Consider the following 24446-nt stretch of genomic DNA (forward strand, 5'->3'; position numbering starts at 1 on the left):
TTTCCTGTGGAAAGTATGCTGCCATTTGTGGTAAGCTGCACCTTTCTCGTTGATCTAGAACTCCCTAAACAGGCTTGATCGTCAACATTTGGGGTTTGATGGTACTGTGAAACCCGGAATTATGTATTGCATGGCATTAAGTGTTAGATACACTCAGTGGTGGACTTCACATGTTGCTACAAACCAGTTGTCCACATCATCTTGCAGGATAGCAACCACACAAAAAAAACTTCTGCATCCATTGAGACACGACCCTACTTATACAACACTATCTGGCAATCCCCAAAATAAAAGCCCCATCATCCATTATTCATGCTGTAGGCCTTCCACGCCGTACTCGGTGTAGATGATGTTGTCAGTGCCGTATGACCAGCAATGCATGATATAGATACCCTGAACGAATACATGCTCGTCCCTCATCACCAATTTAGCAGCACCAATCCAAATAGATAATCCGATCTACATTTATTCAGTCAACGACCTTCTCATCGTAGTCATTTTGTCAAACTCAATTAGCCCAACGTTTGCAGGGGCAACAACGCCCCAGGGGCGTTCTTGTGTCAGCATATTGGCATCCCTTAGCTACTGAAATAGTTAGCCTATCACTTAGGACAGTCGTGGAATTTTGCCATGACAAATCGGAAGATGTACAACGAAAACACAAGCCATAAAATCGACGCTAAATCTAAACTTTAGTGACCATAAAGTTAGTAGTTTTAAGGAGAATGCAGATGCTGGGACAGCCCGGTATCTTCAACGCTGAGTTTTTAAGTCAGACCTCTGGAGGATCACATAGCCTTCATTAAAATACTTCCATCGTCAATACACAGTAAGCTCGAGCTTACTGCTGAATAGATCGATGGCGTGTAGACATACACTATCAGATTAAACCCTGTTCTCGCGGGTAGCTTCGCTTTCTTCTGAGACACTCGGGGCAATGGTTCAAACTACTCAAGTCTGGAAGGTGCTGGTATCGAGACATTTCACGTCTTAATCTTCCGCTGACGTTTAATCGGTTAAGGTTAGGTTTTAGGGAAATAGTTTGATATCGCCATGTCATTTATTGATTGCGTAAGGACAGCCTCCACGACAAGAAACAATTCAACGGATGATGTTTTATTGACTTTACACGGGCAATCTTTCATAATATTGGTAGGAAATAGGAATAGAACAATATGTTTTTACAATGTGACGCAATGATGATTCCGTGCTTTAGAATGGTATGAAAATGCTCACACAAAGCTTCAGAATGCAACCCATATAACTACAGACAAATAATCCTTCTATTACACGGACTTAGCCCTACGGTCATCGAACCACAGGAAATTGCTTTTACGGGATATAGGCTGTGAGAAGACGTCATTACATATGCAGGCATTGACATTCACCCCGAAGGTATTGACAGTTATACTATATTTCATATCATAACTATTCTATGTTTGCTAAGGAATGCATACATTGTCTTGTTATAGTCCAATTGAAATTCTTGTAAAGTAATCGCATCATGTTATGATATCACCCTCATTGCGCACACACGATCTTAGCATATGATATCATCCTCATTGCGCACACACGATCTTAGCATGCGATATCATCCTCATTGCGCACACACGATCTTAGCATATGATATCATCCTCATTGCGCACACACGATTTTAGCATATGATATCATCCTCATTGCGCACACACGATCTTAGCATATGATATCATCCTCATTGCGCACACACGATCTTAGCATGCGATATCCTCATTGCGCACACACGATCTTAGCATATGATACCATCCTCATTGCGCACACACGATCTTAGCATGCGATATCATCCTCATTGCGCACACACGATCTTAGCATGCGATATCCTCATTGCGCACACACGATCTTAGCATATGATACCATCCTCATTGCGCACACACGATCTTAGCATATGATATCATCCTCATTGCGCACACACGATCTTAGCATATGATATCATCCTCATTGCGCACACACGATCTTAGCATATCATATCATCCTCATGGCGCACACACGATCTTAGCGTGCTTCCATTTAATGTCATGCAAAGTATTAATCATACTCAGTACGAATACGTTTCTTATAGTTCAGTTCCAAGCCTCTGTAATATCTCAGTTGCAATATGATATTATGATATTATGATATTAACCTAATTACTCATACATTATGTTAATGTAGTCTCATTCGGTTTCACACATTTGTAAAATCTCGCCTTATGATAGCATGTTTTGTAGGCATACAGTATCTTAGTACAGTCACATTACATGTGGTATACTCTCATTCTGTTTCAAACATCTGTAAATAAATATTGTCATGCTATGATATCATCCTTATTATGCATACGTTATCGTAGTACAGTCCAGTTGAATATCAAACATTTGTAAAGTCAGCATGTCATGTTATGATATCATCCTTATTATGCATACGTTATCGTAGTACAGTCCAGTTGAATATCAAACATTTGTAAAGTCATCATGTCATGCTATGATATCATCCTTATTATGCATACGTTATCGCAGTACAGTCCAGTTGAATATCAAACATTTGTAAAGTCAGCATGTCATGTTATGACATCATCCTTATTATGCATACGTTATCGTAGTACAGTCCAGTTGAATATCAAACATTTGTAAAGTCAGCATGTCATGTTATGATATCATCCTTATTATGCATACGTTATCGTAGTACAGTCCAGTTGAATATCAAACATTTGTAAAGTCAGCATGTCATGTTATGATATCATTTTTCATTACGTATATATTTTCTTAGGACAGTCCCATTCAGTTTCAAACATTTGTAACGTAATAATGCTCAAAGTATATCTGTGTATAGATGTTTACTTGAGGCCCCGTTCCACCTCTAAGGTTTGCTGTACAGATGTATTGCACGCAGATTCATCACTTGGAAGGTACAGCGTAATTAAATCCCAGTTTGATCACATGATTCTCAGATAAAGGAGAACTTTTTTTCAAGAGAGATCTATAAAAGTTTTCAACAAGGGAGTGTCCCGCAACAGAGGAGCCCAAATCCTGCAGCAACACATCAAATATTGACGACACGAAAGAGAAACCTATCAAGCTCCTCGTCTATGCTTTCCTTGTTCTCAGAACCTATCTTAATTTGCTTGGAAAATTCGATATTTTCAAACGAAAAAAGAAAGGTAATTTTCACAACTTTCCATATCCCCACATCGCCTCTCATCTATCATGTAGTGCGTCGGTGCGGTGTTTCCAAGCTGGTTGCACAGAAATGGAGAGGAAGCTGCTCTTGACATAGAAGCAGCAATGGAGCTTCCTACGGTTCCATAAAAGGCGCTTAGTGATGGATTGTTAGATTTAGTGTTACTGCAATGCTCCCCTTGAGGCTTCGTGAATGTAGCAAAAGACGCTTTCAATATGGCTTTCTGCGTCCGAGTTACTGATGGGTTCGACTTTGGACAAACACCATCTGTTACAACAAATTCAACATCAAAATGCACCCAAACACTGTTGATATATTCTGTGGCCCACAAACCCATAATGGATAATGTTTAATCAAATACCTCGGAACATTACTCAAAACTAAAACCATTCATTTGGAATATAGATTAGCTGCATTTACGCTGCGGGAGCCATAATTAGTGTATAATACTCGGTGGGTTTTGCACTGTTGGTTTCATAAAGGTAGCTGGTGCATTATTCATGAGAAGTAGGTATACGGTTACGAGGACAAAATCATTAATTTCTATAATCAAATAAAGGAATTATCAGGACCATATGCACTGACAGCAAATAGTATGGACCAATGACAGCATACAGTATTCATCTCAGTGACTAGGGATGTCTTACTTGACATATGTTTTAGACGCTTAAATGTGAAGTGGTTAAATATCCAAATACGTTATGATGTTCAAATGCAGTGTAAATACCGTGATGGGGAATGGTAACATTGTCATCAGTATTAATTTCAACATCGACATTAATATACGTACATAGCTAGACCACGTGGACCCTGCATATAAGCATATTCATTATAATAGATAAGCGGTTGTGTAGCTAGATGATGTAAGCGTTCGCTAGTGACGCCGAAGGTCCGGGTTCGATTCAAATCCTTCATAATGAAGAGACAGTGGGATAGCCTAATGGTTCAAGCGTTCACTCGTCACTCCGAAGGCCTAGGTTCTATTCCCCACATGGGTGCAAAGTGTGAATCTCATTTCTGATGTGCCCCACCATGATATAGCTGGAATGTTGTTTCAAATGGCGTAAAACTAAAATCTAAACTACCTTTATCATAGCCTGTGGGAACGTATTGATTGAACACGGATCAATGTCTTGTGCCCGCAGTGCTTCAACTTGTTTGTTCAGTATGTAATTTAATGCAGTGGGCTCTCGTTGAAAAGTTATAAAATAATATTTTTTTAATGATTCTCGTAAACTTAGATGGACAATTTGAACATACGTAATCTCTATCTAACAGACTTTTGTGCGGTTCTGTGTATAATATTCATACCAACCTCTATATATTATATCCTAAGGTTATGATATGAAACTGACGCAAACCTGCAGAGAGCAAGTCCCCGGTAATGATTCGACATTTAACGACATTAAAGCGCTCGAAGTATCCCTTTAAGCCGTGCAATGGCAATGTGGGAGATTTTATGAGCATGGGAAAAGTTGATAAATAATACGTGCTGTATCAAGACGCTACCGGATTACAGTTTAATTCGTTCTGTCCTAAAGACCAGTCGATATAATTCGTAAGTACCCACATCATTTAATTAAATTTGACTTAACTTGTAATCGAAAGAGCAAACGGCCTCGACATGGAGCTGGTAGTAAGGAAGATTAAGGTTTGTCGCTGTCACACATTAGGCGGTTCATTAATTTTCCATACGCAGGTCTAAAACCGATCTCCCGGGCAGTGTCTCTGCCATTTGTACATTAATCTTCGTGATTTATGTCTGCCATCGACCAACAATAAAAACACCATGTTTCAACAAGGGTATTTTGGAAAAACAAAGCGTCAATTCCGCCGTTAAAGTCTCAAGCCATACAATGGTCTACCTGCCAGGCGCGGTGGGGTAGCATATTAGTTAATACGCTCGCTCGTCACGCTGAAGGAAGGGGTTCTATTGTTATCTTGTAAAGTGTGTGAAGCCCATTGTTGGTGTCCGCAGTGACACTACTAAAACTGGCGTAAAACCTTCACTCTTCCCCCTGCTGTTAGGATCAGGAGAGAAGAAATGGCACCTCTGGCTCAAACGGGCTATGGTGTCGCTGTGCCCAATCTTATCTCCATAATGTGACGGGGCAGGCTATACATCAAGGAAAGCGACGAATAAAATTGGGTAGTCGCATTAGGAAAATTAAACATTTTGTGTTATCAATAACCACGTTTGACGCCCGCTCTCACACAAGATACGAAACAAGGTCTCCAGAAACATATTGTTACACTCATATCTCTGTTTCAGGTTTGCAAGAACGGTCATAAAATCAATGGCCCTGCGGATGGCGATTTTCTGCGCCCCAATAGACGGCTTATCAAAGTTTGGGCCAGATATTTTCGTTTAAGTAAAAGGACGTCTCATGACCAAAGTAATCAAATCAATGGATGTTACGTTTCTCAAAGAAAGTAATCGATTGCAATTGTGCGAGTTGTTTAAGGCGTGGTTCGATCACAATTACAGATTGAGCCTATTTTGGATCATCCATATGGGCTCAGTCCGTGTTATTCCTGGAGTCATAGGTCAGGGAACCATCACTGCGGACTGGTTTAAATTAGGAAACGTACGAGCAGAAGCCGACAGCTAACATGTGCTCATCACAGCGTCTTTCCAGAGAGCACTGTAGTATTCGTCGAGTATCCAGCAGGTACTCTAATGTTTACCATAAGATGGCGGCTGATGCGGGGTTATTACACGAGGAGTGCATAAAGCTTGTCATGCAGTTGACTACTGAAATGGCAAATATGGTTTTAGGCATAAACGTTATAGTTAGAGAAAAACTTTAACGTTTGTCCGTCATACAGGATATAGTATACCGATATGCAAAAATATTACAACCTACAAACAATGATATTCAGAAATGTATCACTCACAAGATGTATCTATCATCGCTGACTGTTTTGAATAGTTGCATTTATATGACACGACAGAGCGTAAGCGACATGGGTCTACCATACAGGCGCAATCGTTAATCTTGAGTGACTGCCCCTTATCAAAGGGAAGTTACTCTAAACCTTGAAACGTTGTTGTTTCGAGTATGCCCCTGTAATATTGTCTCGCAACGGGATTATGAAACACAGTCGGATAGCACATTGAGACAAAACTAAAAACCGGAAAAAGTAATAATGTGGACAATCCAGCTGTTATGCAAAAAACCGCAGAGGCTTAAATACACGTGCATGGGAACAAACATCCCCACTATGTTCGATGATCGATTTTCACCTGTGAAAGGCCTCGGCAATGTCAAATACCGATTTTCTCTATCTCAGACCAGTATTTCGATAACGATAACAGTTGATAACTCGTCAGGTTTCTTTGTGTCAACCAGGACTCGATCGCCGATTGTCTGCAATCAAGGAAAGTACTGTCTACCTGTCTACCTATCTACCTACCGTATTTGTACCTATATCTGTAAATCCCATGTCCTGCCTGGAACCCTACCGACGATATGATAAAATAGTGATGAACGTTTTCACAGAAAGATTATGAGAGGAAATATGAAAATATTATGATATTTTAGGAAACTCGTCCATCAACCCACGTGTCAGCAAGTGAAAATTTGCGCTTCAGAAAAGGTTTTATACTGATAACGCCCCTTTGTAAAAGCATTATATAGTGGTGATTTGTGTTTGACGACGCACTCATAAATGTCAAGTCTGGATCAGACACCCCAGTGAAAATCATGCTGATCGATCAACGGTATCGTGATACAACAGCATGTGCCAGCTAACACAACGGGCATGACCCCGTTAATGGTTTCTTTCCCTTCATGTCGAGCAATATTCTAACAACTCTACCCTTTGGTGCCACTGGCCATGCTCCTTCTACCAAGATTTCAAAGACCGTTACACAGCTCATGCTCAGAACGTAGTTCGCCAAGGCAACAACAATCAAGGCCTCTGTAAAGGTTTCAAAAATCGAGTCCCGATTTCCTAATTTGGCGTGTTCCAAAATTTCATGTCTGTTTCAAGTTCAGATGAACACCTAACTGACCCTGGCACAGGTTTTTGTCGGATGTTTCATTTGGAGCAGAATACACTCACACATTCCAGAACACCTGGTATCATTATTGTTTTTAGTCATTTATAAACACGTGGTATGATATGGCCAAAATTGTGACATCGTGTCTTGTTTAGGTAGATATCGTCCATCTTGAGGGTAAACAAAGGAAAGTGAGCAAGTGCGTGACCGGCATGTACTTGCATTGCTATATGATCAACTCAAAGTAGAAAAAAATAATTTATACATTAACATCTTATCAGTATTCCTATCTGGGCGTTCGAGCACAACAGTAGATATTACGGTTTGAATTACCGTTGAATAATACACGCACCTGTTCACACTTCGTATAAACGTATCCTCAGTCAAAACACTAGAGATGATTCACTCGTATATCACACAGATAATTATAAACTAACAAGCCAGAAACGTTTGTAGATTACAAAGTGCCAGAGACAGGGAATATGCAGTGTTGACTATCCTCAAATAACGTATATTCAGTTTGGTGAAACGGCCAAAACATTAACATTTTTATACAAGTAGGACGCTTGAAACTAGTGATGGCACCAGGTGTCCGAGCAACCTTGTAAATATCTCCTTCAATACTTAAAGCACCCGCCATAATTATATACAGACTTTCTGAAATTAGATAACAGTTTTTCATAGTCAAGACATTAGGAGTGTTCATATTCTATATTACAGGGACCAGGAACCTGGTAGACACGCGGCAGTTTCAAGACAAGTGGTCGACGAACCACAGATGCTGTACCTCTGTACGCATGTTGGAATCTGTACGTGAATTAATACAATTGACATTGAGTTTCATTCCCCACTGACATTTTGGTACAAATCCTACTGAAGCCAGGACAGGCTCCCTAAACTCGGTTTATGCGTGCCATCGTATTCAAATTGCTTATGTCGGTGTTCATGGTGTTCCCGCTATGTGTTCATGAATGGGTGAGTATGGCTTCCTAACTAGTTGCACCCGTCATGAGTACAGCACACCTTACCTGTCCGTGAATACATTGCCCCTCTGTGGGAGACAGTATGATGCGGATGTATGAGGAGGTTGTGTATTTGACCAAATGGTATGGATGTCAACTTCATCTTTGTTGTATACAAAACGTTTCTAGGCTATTCCTTGCCCCTTCGTCATGCGGATAACCAAGAAACGTGTGCATATAAGAAGAAGTTGACATCCATAACATTGTGTCCTATACTTGAATAACTACTTCTGCATGCCTCTGAAGAACCTCAGATTATATATTAGTCAGTAGCATTTTTGTTAGTAGTTCTTCATTTCTCTGAAAAGGTTGAGTGGAATTAACTGATGATATATTGTCAGTACAATTTCAGTCACTGACATATGAGAGATCATCATTTTGAAAACGAATCAGTTACGCCAAGCATCTCAATTATACAGATGAAGTGAAGATAAAACAAAATAACTTACCCTTGAAAGACACATTTTGCAGATATTGTTTATGGAGTGTTTCCCCATCAATCTTTGCCATTGCAGGACACAGTTTGTCGGTGTGTGGGCACAGGTCCCTGTGCATCTTATCCAGAGCCAAGGCCATAGCATACACAGCGTCATATATAAACTGTACTTTTCCTTCCTGTTGGGTGAGCTTTCTGTCAAAAGGTTCATACCCAGTACAGATATTCCCCACATCTTGTCTGAAGGTCTTGCCACTTGGCCATTTACACTTATGAACAGCTTCCCAATATTCCTTGAACCAGGGATTACGTATATTAGAATGGGGATCAAGTCCTATGAAGTAATTTTCAAACACCTTTATCGGGGTTGACTGTAGTTCTAAAGTTATTGCACCTTGGGCAGCCAAATTGTTCCTCTTAACGGGAGCGTCATTTCTTCCCCAAGCATCGCTGGCTATCCATATAAATCTGCCTGAATGGTTTTGTCTAGTTGCCGCATCCAACAACCCCTTGGCATGTTCAACCCTACAAAACACGATCACAACATTCGCTTTGGGCTTCTGAAGCAGTTCGTATATCACCTTATCAAAGGTGCTGTTGTTAGCATTGCCGATTATTTTCACAGTGGCGGCCAAGCATATATTTCTAGCTTTAGCTTCTTGTTGGAATTGTTCAATACCTGATTCCCCATACTCTCCTTCGGAAGCGACAGTGGACACGTAGGTCCAGTTAAACTCTTGGACAATGTCCGCAATAGCCTTGGCTTGCAGGTCATCGGGTGGCACTGTACGTACAAAGTAATCAAACCTTGTTTTATCACTGAGAGCCGCACTAGTGGACGCATAGCTTACCTGTGGAAGTTTGAACAGTCGGAGCAAGTTTGCAACCTGCATTGACACAGTACTGTATGACCCTCCTATCACTCCTGCCACTGCTGTCGGTATTGTCTTAGCCCTGGCTGTTGATCCATCAGTGCAGACGAACTCAGATGCATCTAGAGATGTGAAAGATGCTCTTATGAATTCAAGAGATTGTTCCAAAGCATATGTAGCTCGAGCACATGTGTCATATATGGACGCTCCTAACCTTATTCCCGGAAGAACACTTTTGTTGCGGTTGATCTCGTCAATAGTAAACATCATGGCCTCGAGACGCTCCACACCTCTGTCAATGTTGATCGGACCACATGCATTTTCCCCGTCGCCTTTCTGATGCACAGGGAACAGTCCACCAAGCATGATCTCACCTGCAATAAAAGCTGTGATAATCTTTGGCGAGGTCACATTGGCGCGAATATCAACCGCACGGGTCACCCTGCAGGTCAGAGGCACAAACACCAGGAGAAGTATGAGCCGGGAACACTGGTCTGCTATCCCCATCGCCGACAAATCTCAACAAACGCTTCCTTGGTTTGTTACAGTCTCTCAATCATTTCAGTCAATAGTCTCCTCCACACGTCAGGCGATTCCTCGCCAACCATCCGAGCGACGTGACTGTTACATGGTCTTGAAGTTTCTCCGATATTCACGCCGGCTTAGATGAACAATGTTTGATTTCAAAAATCCATTGTCAAACAACTTTCCACACTTATGTTGTTTCATATAAACCCATTAATTCCTGGCAATTATGTGCACGAGGTCGATACCGCGACGAGCAAGACACACAAGCAGCAGATCGGGGTCTACCGAGAGCGTCTTGTCCATTCTTCAAATGTGCCTGACGAGTCGGGAAGAATCAGTCCACAAGTTTTGATCAGTGTGAACTTTAGCGTATGGGGCGCGTCACTGCAGCTCTCCGACGAAAGGACTCCGCTCTCTGAGGGGCCGGGCGACAGTCCCAGGCATTGCTTCCACGCCGTGAGCACTTCCTTCAACGAGATGGGATCAATGCTGCAAAGAGAAGTAAACCTATGGAGACCACACGGGGAAAACAAATCGCCAACGCTCGATGGCGATTCAGCGAGAGACGACTGCATGAAAATGCACGAAATCTAATCATGGAATGCAGTAAGGAGACTTTCCGTACTACAGGTAATCAGTAAGCTAAGATTTCGAAGAATTGCCCCCAATAAAGACAGGATAACCATGTTAGCATTCACTTAAACAGGAAACTGTCCCCGATTGAGGCTCCACGCCCCTTCACCACAGACACACTCTCACCGACTGCAATCATTCGTTAAGCAAATGGGGAATGCTGGCCAGGGCTCCCCTCTACGCAGAAACGCGTACACTATAATGTGGATGCTGTAAACAATCTTCCACTTGGCGTGCACTTTACACTGTATATAGGTTAATATTTTATTGTCATAGTAGTAGTACATCTAATGAGCCTTTGGTGATCATTTATTCACAATTTGCTTTTACATATTTAATAACGCGGAGTTTCAGAAGGTTAACTCGCGGACTCGTCTAGATATATTTCACCCAGTCTTTGATAAGGATATCTGGATACTTCATAGTTTTACATCCATATGTTATGTGCAATGACGTACTATCTGGGATGAATAAATGACAAGTATCCCTTTTAAAAGTTGAGTGTTATATATTGACGTGGTTGGTGTCCTGAGATCTGAGATTTTGAAAGGCTTGTCAACACACTGAAACTGACAATATTGATCTGGTTACTTAGGAATATGGGCTTGAGAACACAACTCCGCGAAGAAAATGGGGTAATATTACCTGATTTATGAGGAAGAAATTTGAAAGTTGAGGCAAAGTGTGTCAGTATTTGGATAAGCCCCAGTTACTGTGTTCTGGCGTATAGCGGACATTCCTTGATCAAATTCATACGTGCAAACTTTTTCATGTGGTTGTTTCTGCTTCACATATCCTTTTATATTTGTGTCTTTACCGTGTTGATGAAATTAGTAATCAAAAGGATTTTGAAAACGTTTTTTTAATGTGTTATGAAGAATATTCTGGTAGTGGCACCAAGTGTTTGCAAAGAAGATGAGCGTATCCTGCACCCTCCAATCGCAAACGCACGCAAACGCAGGTCATTTGGCCACCTGAACAATCACCTGAGCATATGGTAAATGTATAATTTGGGAATTGGATCAGAAAAAATGCCTAGTAAAGGACGCTGAGGATGGATCTACTGGCATACTTTTCCACAGCAGGAACACGTTGGCTATCGATGTATCAATGCTATCTTACACACAACTAAGTAAAACAAAATTGCCTCTCTTCATCGTGGGTTGTAATCAGAAAGTTAACTATATTTTAAAACACATCACGTATCCAGGCTTGGTTAAGTTTACATTTGTTGGATCCCAGAAATCCTATAACAAAAACTTCATTCCTAATTAAAATTCGATTTAATGTACGTATCCAAGCATTAATGGAATTAATTCACTTATAGAATTCAGTGCGTGTATTGCGTGCACCTGTTTCTACAGTGCATTTCCAGTCTAATGATGTAGGGATGGGTTTAGTTGATAATTCATTCCTAGTTGGGCTACTTACATTGAGACCTATAGGAACAGTCATATAACATCGATTGTTTCGTTGGATGCTTGTACTAGCTGTGTAAGACTTTAATTACCCCGCTGTGTAGGCAGAGGAGGTGGTTGAAGGTGTGACGGCCCGGTCCTCACACGTCGTAACATGAGCTACGGAAGGGAGACCTGCTAGGCCTGAATATTTAATTCCCCATCCAAGAACTGAAGCAGTCAACGCTTTCTTAGATGCCAGTCTAATCGTGTTCGGGTAAGTGGCTACGGACAATGAACCAGTTTGTATTTTGGCCGCGTATTATAAACTAATTGGATTTTGAGTCATTGATGTTTTCACCATATCGCTTTGCTGAAACACATTATTTTCCCCACTGCCCAGTCCTCCCTCCAATGCTAAAGCTGTAAATGAAGCGAGTCTAGGTTCCCTCAGGATCAGAATTTCTCATCTGAAAAGGGGCTCCTTTACAATATAAATGGATGTATTTGTACTATTAAAATTACATATATTCAGAGATTAACCGTGAGCCTCAATGAACTCATGTAATAGTAACAACTGTTTTAATGGCCACATGTAGCGTAAAACACAACTTTGCAGATTCTGATACCTTTCGGTAGGCACTTACTGAAACAAATCATCAAATATGCCAATTCAGCCTATAAAGTTGATAAAAACGCGATGAAAAAAGCCCGCGAAATCGGAGGTCAAACGATTCACTAATTTTCCAGCGCTGTGGGAAAAAGTGGTCCCAAGGGCTGTGCTACCCTGCGCCCATACTCATGTGCAGTGAATAGGTTCGAGGAGCTTGAAGCAGTATGAATACCCGAGTATGAGTTCGTGAGCAATAGTCTAATCTTGGTTGTGTACACGAACAAGAAAATAATCTATTCGTTACTTTAAAAAACACATGCTGATTGGGATAAGCAGACTCTGTCACAGAGGAAACTCAATGTCTGGTTTATTGACATCTCTATATCTGCCTTCCTGTCTACTAATGACAATATGCAATGCATAACTTCAATGATTGACCGCATGCAATTTGAAATTGACGCCTATCGGGCTTATAATGCATAAACAGAGAGCCGGCTAAGTATATCGGCGAATGAGCCAGTGGCCAATGAAAAGATTTCGTCACAATTGAGTGTACATCCAACGGTTCTGACTGGGTTCAGGATACCGGGTCCTTCGTTTCGAGCGTAGTAGACCCAAGTACAAAGTATTACACTTTTGATTTGCAATTATAATTTATAATTTTGTTTATTTGTTTGTTTTTTCTTAATCAACAAAACATGAACATGAACAAGTGATAATTGTTTTTTAAGTATGTTTGATTTTTTTTGGTTGCCAGTCACATGAGCATGATTTTTTTATTTATGACTGGTCATATTTCCTTTATTTCATAATTTTGTGTTATTAATCTTTCGGAGGAGTAGGGGTTTCAATTGATAGTAAACGTCTTGCCGAGATTTTACATGTATTTTTCGGTTTATCTGCTCGTGAATTGTTACCTGCGCCAGGACCTGCATGACATCGGATCGTCCTACTGCATTATCCTGACAAGAGGTGATGTAACTGGATTACTGTTGTAGCGACCTTCACCCCTCCCAACTTCCTGTCTCACGAGGTACTCGATTAAACGAAACAAGACCAACGAATTCATACACGTGTTTGGTCTTTGCTGTTAAATAAAGAGGTAAAGACCGGGTAAGCTAAGCAAATACTGGATAAACGAGGTAAATACATGGTAAAGAGGCACCATGAGTCGTGACATAATTCTTGTGACGCGACCTCATCCACTTTCGCGACGTAACCTTCATAGACGTGGTCGTTACAGCCTCAGGACGCCACCGACAACTACAATGTTGCCACGAGGTAACATGATATCAGCGGAACGCAAATCACCGTCATTCAAGATTTAACCGATTTAACCCATTCCTTTCTCCTCTTAAGGTGACCGTTCCCCCGATTACTTTAGGGCCACAGGGAATTGTGGCAGTTATCAGCGTCAAGCAAATTACAGCGTCACTTTAGGGCCATCGAAAAATTCCTTTTCCACTAGCTATTACATACAGTGGGGTTAGCCTAGTGGTAAAAGCGTTCGCGCGTCACACTAAAGACCCGAGTTCGATTTCTCACATGGGTACAGCCTGTGAAGCACATTGCTGGTGACCTCCGCTGTACTGTTGCTGGAATGTTGCTAAAAGCGGCTTAAAACTACACTCATTGCGGTAATTATACATAGGCTGATGTAAAGGCAACCAACCTTTAACATTTGCAAAACCTGAAAGATCGCCAAATTTCATGGTGGATATGTATACCATGAAAAGTAGGGGATGTTGGACTTACAAAACTGATAAAACGCAAATGATCTATTAAGCCAGATGATGAAAATGAGGGAACATCAAGGAAAAATGTGACAACAAATATTTATTTTATTCCTTGGAAATGTTTCATATACGTTTTTATGGCAAGCATTGTGATTGACTTGTGGTATGCTCGCTAAATGGAATATCCCCCTACTTTTTAATGATATGTATCTTGCATATGTCAAATCACATAAGATCGCAAACGCACGTTGCAACGGTGATTCGGCATGGGGACTAACTCTCCTTGCCTAATCGAAAGTGTAAGGGGTGTCCACACTGGAAACTAAACATACTGTGAGAGAACATGTGCCACGCCCAAAAAAGTATTTCCCCTATACCTTTTGTAAATTTAGAATACGTTTACTGACATGTAAATTCATACGAATGTGTAAATATCTTGAAAGCACACTTTTTGCGAACGTACCAAAAGCAGACTGTCGGCTTTTCAATATTCGGTCATCGAATGTGACCAGGAAATAAAGGAGGAGCAAGGGCTGAGGAAGGGTAATATCAGAACGTCACCAAGCAAAGAACACATGTTAATACACTCTACATACTATATACAACTATCTCTGGAGGTAAGATATTGTGTCCACGTTCGGAGAAATGCGGTGTTTACAAGTTTCTGTTCATCCACAACTCTAATTACTTTGCAGTTATAGAGGGAAAGGTAAATAAAACATACTTAAAGTTAATAATATAGTAATATTATATGTATTAGGGATGACATTGCGATATGAATATTTTGAAAACAACGTGAAAAGTAACTAACGCTTATTTCCCAAATATACCAACCACCAAAGCTTTTGACTCACGAGTGTACATAGAGGCTGTTACTTCAGTCATCTGTTCTAAACTAGATTTTGCAAAATATTCCACACTGTTTAAAGGGACTGTCCACCTGAACTGATGCATTGTAAAGTACATTTGTAAGGTTGAAAAGGCCATTGTCATGAGTTCAATGAATGGGGAAACCAAACTTTAGAACAAAGCCTTCACATGCACGATAAATGGATACATTATTCACTTGCAATGCATCTGCTTGAGACTAACAGTTAATTCCTCTGGGTTATTGGAGAAATTCGATGTAACCGTATATACGATCTTTCGATCTTTGTGTGGTTGTTTAGGGTACAACTGTATGCAGCTGAACGAAGTACATGCGAGATTCATACCACATTCGTCTTCTGTTTTCAAATGGGGGCGGTGGGACATCCTTTTGGTTAGAAACGCCGATTGCCGACAAGGGTCAATGCAATATGTGAAACCTAGATATGGTGCCCCCTCTCAGTGAGAGTGCTGGAAGGCGCAAAACTAGGCTCACTCACTCACTCTGTATGCATATACGATCGCCAAAAGCGCGTTTAACACTGTTAAATGATGTTTAGTACGTGTGACGGTTCCAGATTTATTTACGTCATGCACGTCAAAACACGTTTACGTCAATGCGTCTAAATACCCGTATGTCTAACAATTCTAGACATTGTTACACATTTCCAGAAACATCTACGTCATATGCTTCCAAAGACTTCTCCGCCATTCTCTCCCAGGCATTGATACTTTTACATCACATGCTTCAAGACATAGGCGTGTACGTGTCAATCACATTTGCACACTTATCTTTCAAACGGCACGTTGACGTCCAACACATTTGGTAACGTTTACGTCATAAGCTTCTAGACACATATACAAGTATACTTCATATACTCAGAGACACATATACATCATACTCTACAAGACACAGACGCTAATGAAATTGGCCAGCATCGTTTCAGCTGTTGATTTGTTTGACAAGGGTATGCCATAGAACAATCTATTTTCCATGATAAGTATGACACGGCCTTGCAAGATAACGATTCATATCGGAATTACTCCATCCAGTTCTCTTGTATATTGCCAGGAAAGTATATCACCATCATAGTCTATTTCTATTTCTGATTTATCTCCCCCGTTAGATTTATTGCCAGTGATTTCGATTCAGTAAGAAACTTTCTTCTGCTTCCAGTCCCGGCAGGTGCGCTTTGTCAAACTGATGAGGAAAAGTTTATGTTTAATCACTTCTTTCGGGCAATCTCATTATCATGAAAACGGTATCCCGATCCTGAGATGACACATAACGATTTCCCCACAAATGCGTGTATTCCATTTCGCTCCAGACATAGACAATTGCGCTTGGAAACCTGATCTAGATGTATATTGATCTAATAGGACTGCCTATATTCTTCTGACTGCCTATATTCTACTGACAGGCTCTTATTTCAGTCGGCTCGATCGCGATCTGATAATCTGATAGCCATAAGATCGGGACCAGCCCGCGGACCAGAGTGGATGCAGAGAGGCCAGGGGGGTCGGAGGGGGCAGGAATGATGGGACGCTGAGCAGATTATCCCATGACCAGGCGATGTAATAGCCACAGTTTATAATGCCAAATTAATAGCCTGTTAGCCACTTCTAGATAACGATGGTACCGAAAACTGTATTCTTTTCCTGACAGTATTTAATTTTCATATCACTCACTTCGATTGCTTCGGTTCACTAATGCGGAAATAATACACCAGACAATATTTCCGGTTCTGCGGTTGTCTCTAAATTCCGGAACGAGGCAATGATGGATTGATGCTTTAACGCCCAACTATAGTATAAAAATGACAACTGCTCGAGAAAACGATCCCAAGTTTATGAAGACTAGTCAATCGGCAGTTGTTGCACTGCTCTAAGACGATTGTATTTCTGCGTTCACTGAATCAAATCTTCTGGAAATCTAATTGCTTTCTTTCTACCCTCTCCAGCCGCGTGTCACATGTTCGCAAACCATTTCAGAGCCATTAATAGAATAATATAATATTGCTTTATAGGAATGCTGGCGTTTTTCATCGATCGAGCCACAGCACCTGAGGACGACATAAAGTTAGAAGAAACATTGGATACAAATGCTGATACGGAAACACGTTTTTATACGATGTGTTTCTCAGATCTGTTATTGTTGTATAATAATTTACATAAAATAAATAATTATAATACGAATCCTGCGGTCGCATGCTCCGTATGAAAAATGTATTGGACTCCGTTCAATGGCTATAGTGTTTGACCTTGTCTTCATTTTGCCATGAAGACATAAAATACAATTGATTTGCGGGGAATAGCGTTAGGGTGAAGTGGCAGTGCTTGCCAAGTTCTCAACTTTGCTAATTTTAGTTATCCATTCAAATACTTTCCCTTTCCCAAAGGAATCTATTGCTGCGAATAATCGAGATAGAACATTTCAAGTAGAAATGAAGAAAGGGTATTTCTTTGTTTGACAATAGCATAAAACATTATTCGTTTTCATGTCAAGCGTTAATGTTTATAATTAGCCAGTAACAATGAAATGCCGCTGCAGCATGGAATTGCTTTAAAACATTAAGAGCGAAGTCATATTTTTCTGTAAAATCGTTTGCAATCGGCAGTTTTCGCCCTGATATCATAGATTATAACATAAATATTTTTAAAAAATGTTGGAAATTAAAACTGAATTCATTTATAAACTACTGGTATTATAACAAACGTCGACTGGTGTGAACAATGCAATCAGTCGCGTCAGATGGCATGTACTTCCTTGTCAAGTCCCCCTATCATTCTGGAAATGTTAGATCTTCCTACTGGCCAATGTGACATCGGGTCACGTCGGCATAGCGGGTAACGCAAAGGCCAATGCCGCAGCTAAAGCAGCTCTTGACAAGCCCTTGTCTCCACCACTGATCCCGTACAGTGACTTCAAACCCACTATCTGTAGCTTTACTGGTGACCTCATGCGAAAAAATACTTCATGAACTGATCCCACCAATTGGTTATACCTACCTGGGTTGTCAAGCAAGACGTGATGAAGTAGTTTTACGACGATGTCGTATTGGCCACAGCCGTTTTACTCATGACTATCTGCTGAAAACGGAGGGTGGTGGACCACCCATGTGTATCTCCTGCAAGCATATTATGCTTCACTGCGCGGGCTTTTCAACTGCAAGGAACTCCCATTAGGTTGCGAGAAGTCTAAAAGATCTTCTGTCACTTGTGAGCGGGCATCTGATCGTAAATTTAATGAGGGAAGTTGACCTATATCACAAATTGTAGTTTCAAAGGGAGAATAACGAAATTCAATTGTTTGTTTTGTATTCCAAGCTATGACATCTTCTTTTTTCAAATGGTGGTGAAATGAAATAAATGTTTCTTAAAGCCAAACTCTTTTGGACCGTGCACTCAAAACGGTAATGGATGCAAACGTATTCTCGTCACTATTTGGCTGATCACTTCACTATATGGCTGATCTCGTCACTCTATAACTGGAATAATGTCGATGTGACGTAAAACTCAACTCAACTCAACTCAATTTATTTGTAGTGATTTACCGGCGTTAAATGGTACGTCATTGAGACACATAGTCGGATAACCAGCAAGTACATCCGTTAATAAAATGATTGTGAGTGTTGGTGATATTGCGTATGCACATATCACAGCAGAATTCATCGCAGTTCCATTGCAGATCTGCGAACCTAACCACAATGTGTAATGCATATATACTGACTGTCTTGTGGGTAGACCATCTGTCAGAACCTAATCACAATGTGTAATGCATATATACTGACTGTCTTGTGGGTAGACCATCTGTCAGAAGAGCAGAAGGTGGGTGGATGATTCTATCCATGACATCGACAAACAGTGGAACTGGAACGAGACGCTCACCTCACCTCACCTCAACTTTTTAAGCAATATCTTTATGACATTCGTAAAAGAAAGAATTCTAGTACTCTCCGGTGGCGTCTTCCGGTGTCCACTTTGTTTATATTGCATAGCTATATTTATTTAGTTGACGATTCTGGTGTCCTTCGCCGTGTTATTGTAGGAATATTGCTCAAACCGGCTTAAAATTCAACTCACTCACTTTAGTGGACGTATCTGTTTATTCTCATCGACAAAATGAAATATTCTACATTCCAATGCTCCAGAAAAAAAGATTGTTCAAATGTATCTGATATGTAAAACGGTACTCAAGCACAGAAAAAACTCTATGAGAAAATACCTACTCCGATGGAGTGTTTTATTGTCATGAATTGCATCATATGCAATGTTTACTTTTCAGTAAGTACCAACGCTTTAGTTATTAATAATGTAGATGCTAGTAGCTCAGTGTTCTTTTGGGTTGCAGTGATATAGGTGCATGTTATATACCCTATGTCCTCTGAGACTCGTATGCTAACACCCTCCACTGTTCCAAGAGCCATGTCCCAACCCTAACAAATTAAGCTAGACAGGTCGGTCAAGAAAAAGCCCTTTTGTAACCCTTTGATCGTAGCGAACACCGACTCCATGGTGCAGCATTAACCGTTCCCTCGGCAAAGTGTCTGATCATAATAAGCGCGGATACCGATACAGAAAAGACTACTGCTAATTATTTCGCCTGATCCTGCCATTAATATCAACCGACATTTCCCATTATGTGCCCACGACCACTAGGATTTTGTGGCATTTCATGGGATTACCTCAACCCAACAAGCATTACTTGCTGTTGCCTTCTAAACACTGCCAATTGAAGCGAAATATTTACATCAACTTCTCTGTCTAATAATTATTCAAATCGATTTTGGATTTTGATATATCTCGTGGTTTCCAACTGGTAAACCACTTGAGCTCTACCTTTTGTCGAAACAAATCAGAGCGTTCTTTGAACAAAATTACCTTTCTGATTTGAAAGAAAAATATTTTTTGTTGGCGTGAAGCTTCATGTCCCTTGCACAGTGGTTCCTTGTGACCTAACGATAATCAACGAGTGGGCATTTTGTCATCCAATGAACACCACGCCGACCAGAATACCAACTTGATGAGGAGTAGAAAAAGAAAAACGGGGATCGGTCAAGGTATCGTTTTATCATCCCTACAAGTCCTACGTTTTCTTTTGAAGGTATTGATCTCGATTTTATGATAAAAGTGACTTTTGATGTGAAATATAGCATTAATTAGTAAGGATTCTACATGCATTGATTTTGCATTGACTGCCCGAAGACACGAATGTGAAGTTCTAAGAAAAGTGTTGCATTTTTTCAGATTCTCTCCAAATAGTGCTAGCCTTAGCTGTTCAAAAATGTACAACTAGTTATTTAATGATATTCTTGAATATCTTCACGCTCATTACTGTCAAGTATGAGAAGTCTCAACATCGCGAGGTTTTAGCGTGTCACTCTAACTAAACGACCTTTGCTGCAATTTCTTTGATTAGTCTAAATTGGTCATGAATCGACTAAAATGCAACGACAGCTTCCGCAGATGAAATCTCACATCCTGAAATGTGCCTCCGTAATGAGTGCTTTTGCCTTGAAATCAATTACCAAGGTAGGTCGGGAATGTCCAGGTCATTGTTGGTGTTCAGCAGCGGTCAAGCCACTAACTCGGTGATGACTCGCGCATTTGCTAATCAGCCTGACACAGGGTGGGTTCTGAACACATTACATTCAAATCAAGCGTGAATTAGCCAGGAATTAGCTACTCAGACTGGCCAGTTCCCAGAAAGATCAATCGGATATTATCATCCCGTTTAGCCTTCTAATATACCTTATTTTCCATCGCTGATCACGCCCAGCTCCGCGGGTTATAATCAACGTATTTAGAGTTGTGGTCTAATGTAATCTCAGACTATCTCGTTTGGGTCCAGTTTCAGGTCCAGTTTAGCGTCAGAATATCTTCATTTATTGTTCTGTGTGACTAGTCTGTAATGACTCCATGGTGTAGTGGACAGAGTCGGTTAGTTGTGGACTGTCAATGGTTTGAACCCCTGGATCTCCCACACGTGAAGCGTTAAGAGATCGTACTTGTCGGCAGCCCCCCTGACGCCCGACGCTATGTCCATGAATAAACAAACACAGGTCTGGTCAAAGTCAGTATAATGTGTCTGAGTAGGGTATTTACGTGAACAACGGCATGGTATGTCACTGGGCTAGCAATACGAAATCCAGACTTCACAGTCGGCAGTAAAGTAGAGTAATCTTGAAGGTCAGGTTGACCTCATTTCAATCCATTGTAATGAGGACATCCACAAAAATAAATCCCCTTGTCTATTGAAATAGTAGGATCCAGGACACTCAGCATATGAGCAATACAGGGACATGTTTTGCAATAACAGCATTACTCCTATATCCATTGTATTGGAATGCAAGGGGACTGGATATATTCGTTTACTGCCATGCAAGGGGACTGGATATATTCGTTTACTGCAATGCAAGGGGACTGGATATATCCGTTCAATGCAATGCAAGGGGACTGGATATATTCGTTTGCTGCACTGCAAGGGGACTGGATATATTCGTTCAGTGCAATGAAAGGGGACTGGATATATTCGTTCAGTGCAAAGCAAGGGAACTGGATATCTTCGTTTGCTGCACTGCAAGGGGACTGGATATATTCGTTTACTGCCATGCAAGGGGACTGGATATATTCGTTCAGTGCAATGCAAGGGGACTGGATATATTCGTTTGCTGCACTGCAAGGGGACTGGATATATTCGTTTATTGCAATGCAAGGGGACTGGATATATTCGTTCAGTGCAATGAAAGGGAGCTGGGTATATTCGTTTATTGCAATGCAAGGGGACTGGATATATTCGTTCAGTGTAATGCAAGGGGACTGGATATCTTCGTTTACTGCCATGCAAGGGGACTGGATATATTCGTTCAGTGCAATGCAAGGGGACTGGATATCTTCGTTTGCTGCACTGCAAGAGGACTGGATATATTCGTTTACTGCCATGCAAGGGGACTGAATATATTCGTTTACTGCAATGAAAGGGAGCTGGGTATATTCGTTTACTGCAATGCAAGGGGACTGGATATATTCGTTTAGTGCAATGAAAGGGAGCTGGGTATATTCGTCCACTGCAATGCAAGGGGGGCTGGATAAATTCGTTTATTGCAATGCTAAGGAACTGGATGTATTCATAACCAGTAAAAGAAACACTCAGTGTGTTTCGTCCATTGCAAGAAAGTACACTTGGTAAACAAATTCGCCCATTGTCTATTTGGTGCATTTATCTACCGCAATAGATGCCCCCCCCCCCCCCCCCCCCCCCAACAGTGAAGTCATACGTTTTTGTGTTATAAAATGTCATTTTATAAACTTCTGTGTCATAAAATTCACATCTTATCGAACATGAAATATTTCCAGAAAGGGAATTTACGAGATTCAACTCATTTCCTTTTACTTTTGCATGGCGCCGTTTATAAAACAATAACTCAAAAATTGTATATTTTATCATTATGGAAAAATAACCATATCCATCACTCTTTCCAGCAAGTGACATTTTCTTCCAGAAAATCAGCTTTTCTGAAGCAAAGCTAAACAATCAATATCTATCTATATGCAGAATATTCAAGTAATCAGCTTTAATCTCAATCGTTTCTAACATTCGCCCATCATCCCAAGTGACCTTTCGCCTGATGTATAATTAGGATAGTCATGGACCAGGATAACAAACTTCACAAATCTGTGTTTGAGTTTTTGAACTTTTCCTCATCAGCAGATCCCCACAATGAAAACACGTTGCTCAAACTGCAAATTAGCGCAGACCTTACCCCGAGACATAGTGTAATAAGAGATTGACTGGTCGCGTCCACAACCGTCAGATTATCAGTTGACAACCCTCAGTACTCCTCCCACCGACTGTAGAAAATCCCACCAGCGTTCTCTTTCAATACAAATAGACATTGGTCAAATGTCATGCGGGCAATTCAAGTCCTCCGTCTCAAGCAAATGAAACCAGGATAGGCAAAACAAAGTCTTAGCAGAATCGATGACGTTTTTGATCTAATAATGAGCAGGGCCCGCACCGCTCGTGTGCGGTGTTATGAGTAAATCCTTGCCCATGGACTCACTTGTTTGCTCTGCTGGTAATGAGATTTTTGTCCGACTAATTAAGTTTAGCTTTTGGTAATTGAACTGATTATTAATTACAGAGGAACATGACAGGAGTCAAATATACCACGGACTCATCATTGTCCAGCAGCTAGGCGTCAAGTGTGATATGTTTACATGCTTGATTAAACATTCCAGTATTGCACTAAATCATGCATTCGTGAGGTTGCGTTACATCGGCTACCGGTCAAGACGGCTGGCGGATGCTTGGGAGCTATAACTTCTCCATCAAGAAGCGCTTAATACTTAACAATAGGACTCAGGTTGTATTAAAATATCATTTACCACACTGACTCCAAGCCACCGCACAAAGTAGCATATCTCAATCGTTATTGGAATACAGCAGTATATTGTCCATGGACACGTAGAGTTCCATTACGTTCAAATCGGTGGTCAAAATGTAAAGAGTTGATTTATGTAACGTTATATAATGCAATAAAACCAAAAGCGCTTTTTCTACAAAAGCGAAGATAATTTATAAAAACTATGTTTTATTACCTTTCAATTTCACTAAATCGTATTTATTAGGGAATACGCAGTATATCAAAATGATACTTGAAAGGGGGATAAAGGTACGGTTATATATAATTAGAAAGAATGGAACGAAACAAAGCATTACTTAAGTATTTCAAGTAATGTATTTGACAGTCAATAGAATCATGACGGTGGCTTTCCAAATACCGTGGGATTCGGGACATTCTCCAAATCCTTTGAACATTGGACATAAAACTCTCAAATTCTATCTTGTCGATATGTCTCAGCGCAGACAAAACCATCAGATCATGATAACACGAAGGCACTCGACTAATCTAATGAAATATTAAGTTAGACGATTTCTTAAAGGTAAAAACTGACTGAATTATTTTCTCTTTATAAACTATAGTCAGACTGTTCCCTCTTACTCATATTGCAATACCGATATGGTCGTCCTGGCGCTCAGTGGAATCAATGGTTTATTCCTAGTGAAAGAAGTGTTAATCGACTTCTATATCCTCTTTGGTTTGGACCGTGCTGGAATCGATGCTTTACATAGGGATGCAAGCT

The 24446-nt window shown here is 40.6% G+C and overlaps 1 protein-coding gene across 3 annotated transcripts in view; it reads right to left on the reverse strand.

Moving 5' to 3' along the window:
• Positions 1–24446, reverse strand: part of LOC137296706 (metabotropic glutamate receptor 3-like) — a 154918-nt gene that overhangs the window by 38378 nt on the left and 92094 nt on the right. For all 3 annotated transcript variants that reach the window (XM_067828533.1, XM_067828532.1, XM_067828534.1), the window contains one exon: positions 8667–10542. In XM_067828533.1, the coding sequence (XP_067684634.1) occupies positions 8667–10032 (1366 nt within the window). In that variant the 5' untranslated portion in view covers positions 10033–10542. The remainder of the gene's footprint in view (positions 1–8666; positions 10543–24446) is intronic.

Source organism: Haliotis asinina, chromosome 9 (assembly GCF_037392515.1).
Source record: "Haliotis asinina isolate JCU_RB_2024 chromosome 9, JCU_Hal_asi_v2, whole genome shotgun sequence".
Lineage (NCBI taxonomy): Eukaryota > Metazoa > Mollusca > Gastropoda > Lepetellida > Haliotidae > Haliotis > Haliotis asinina.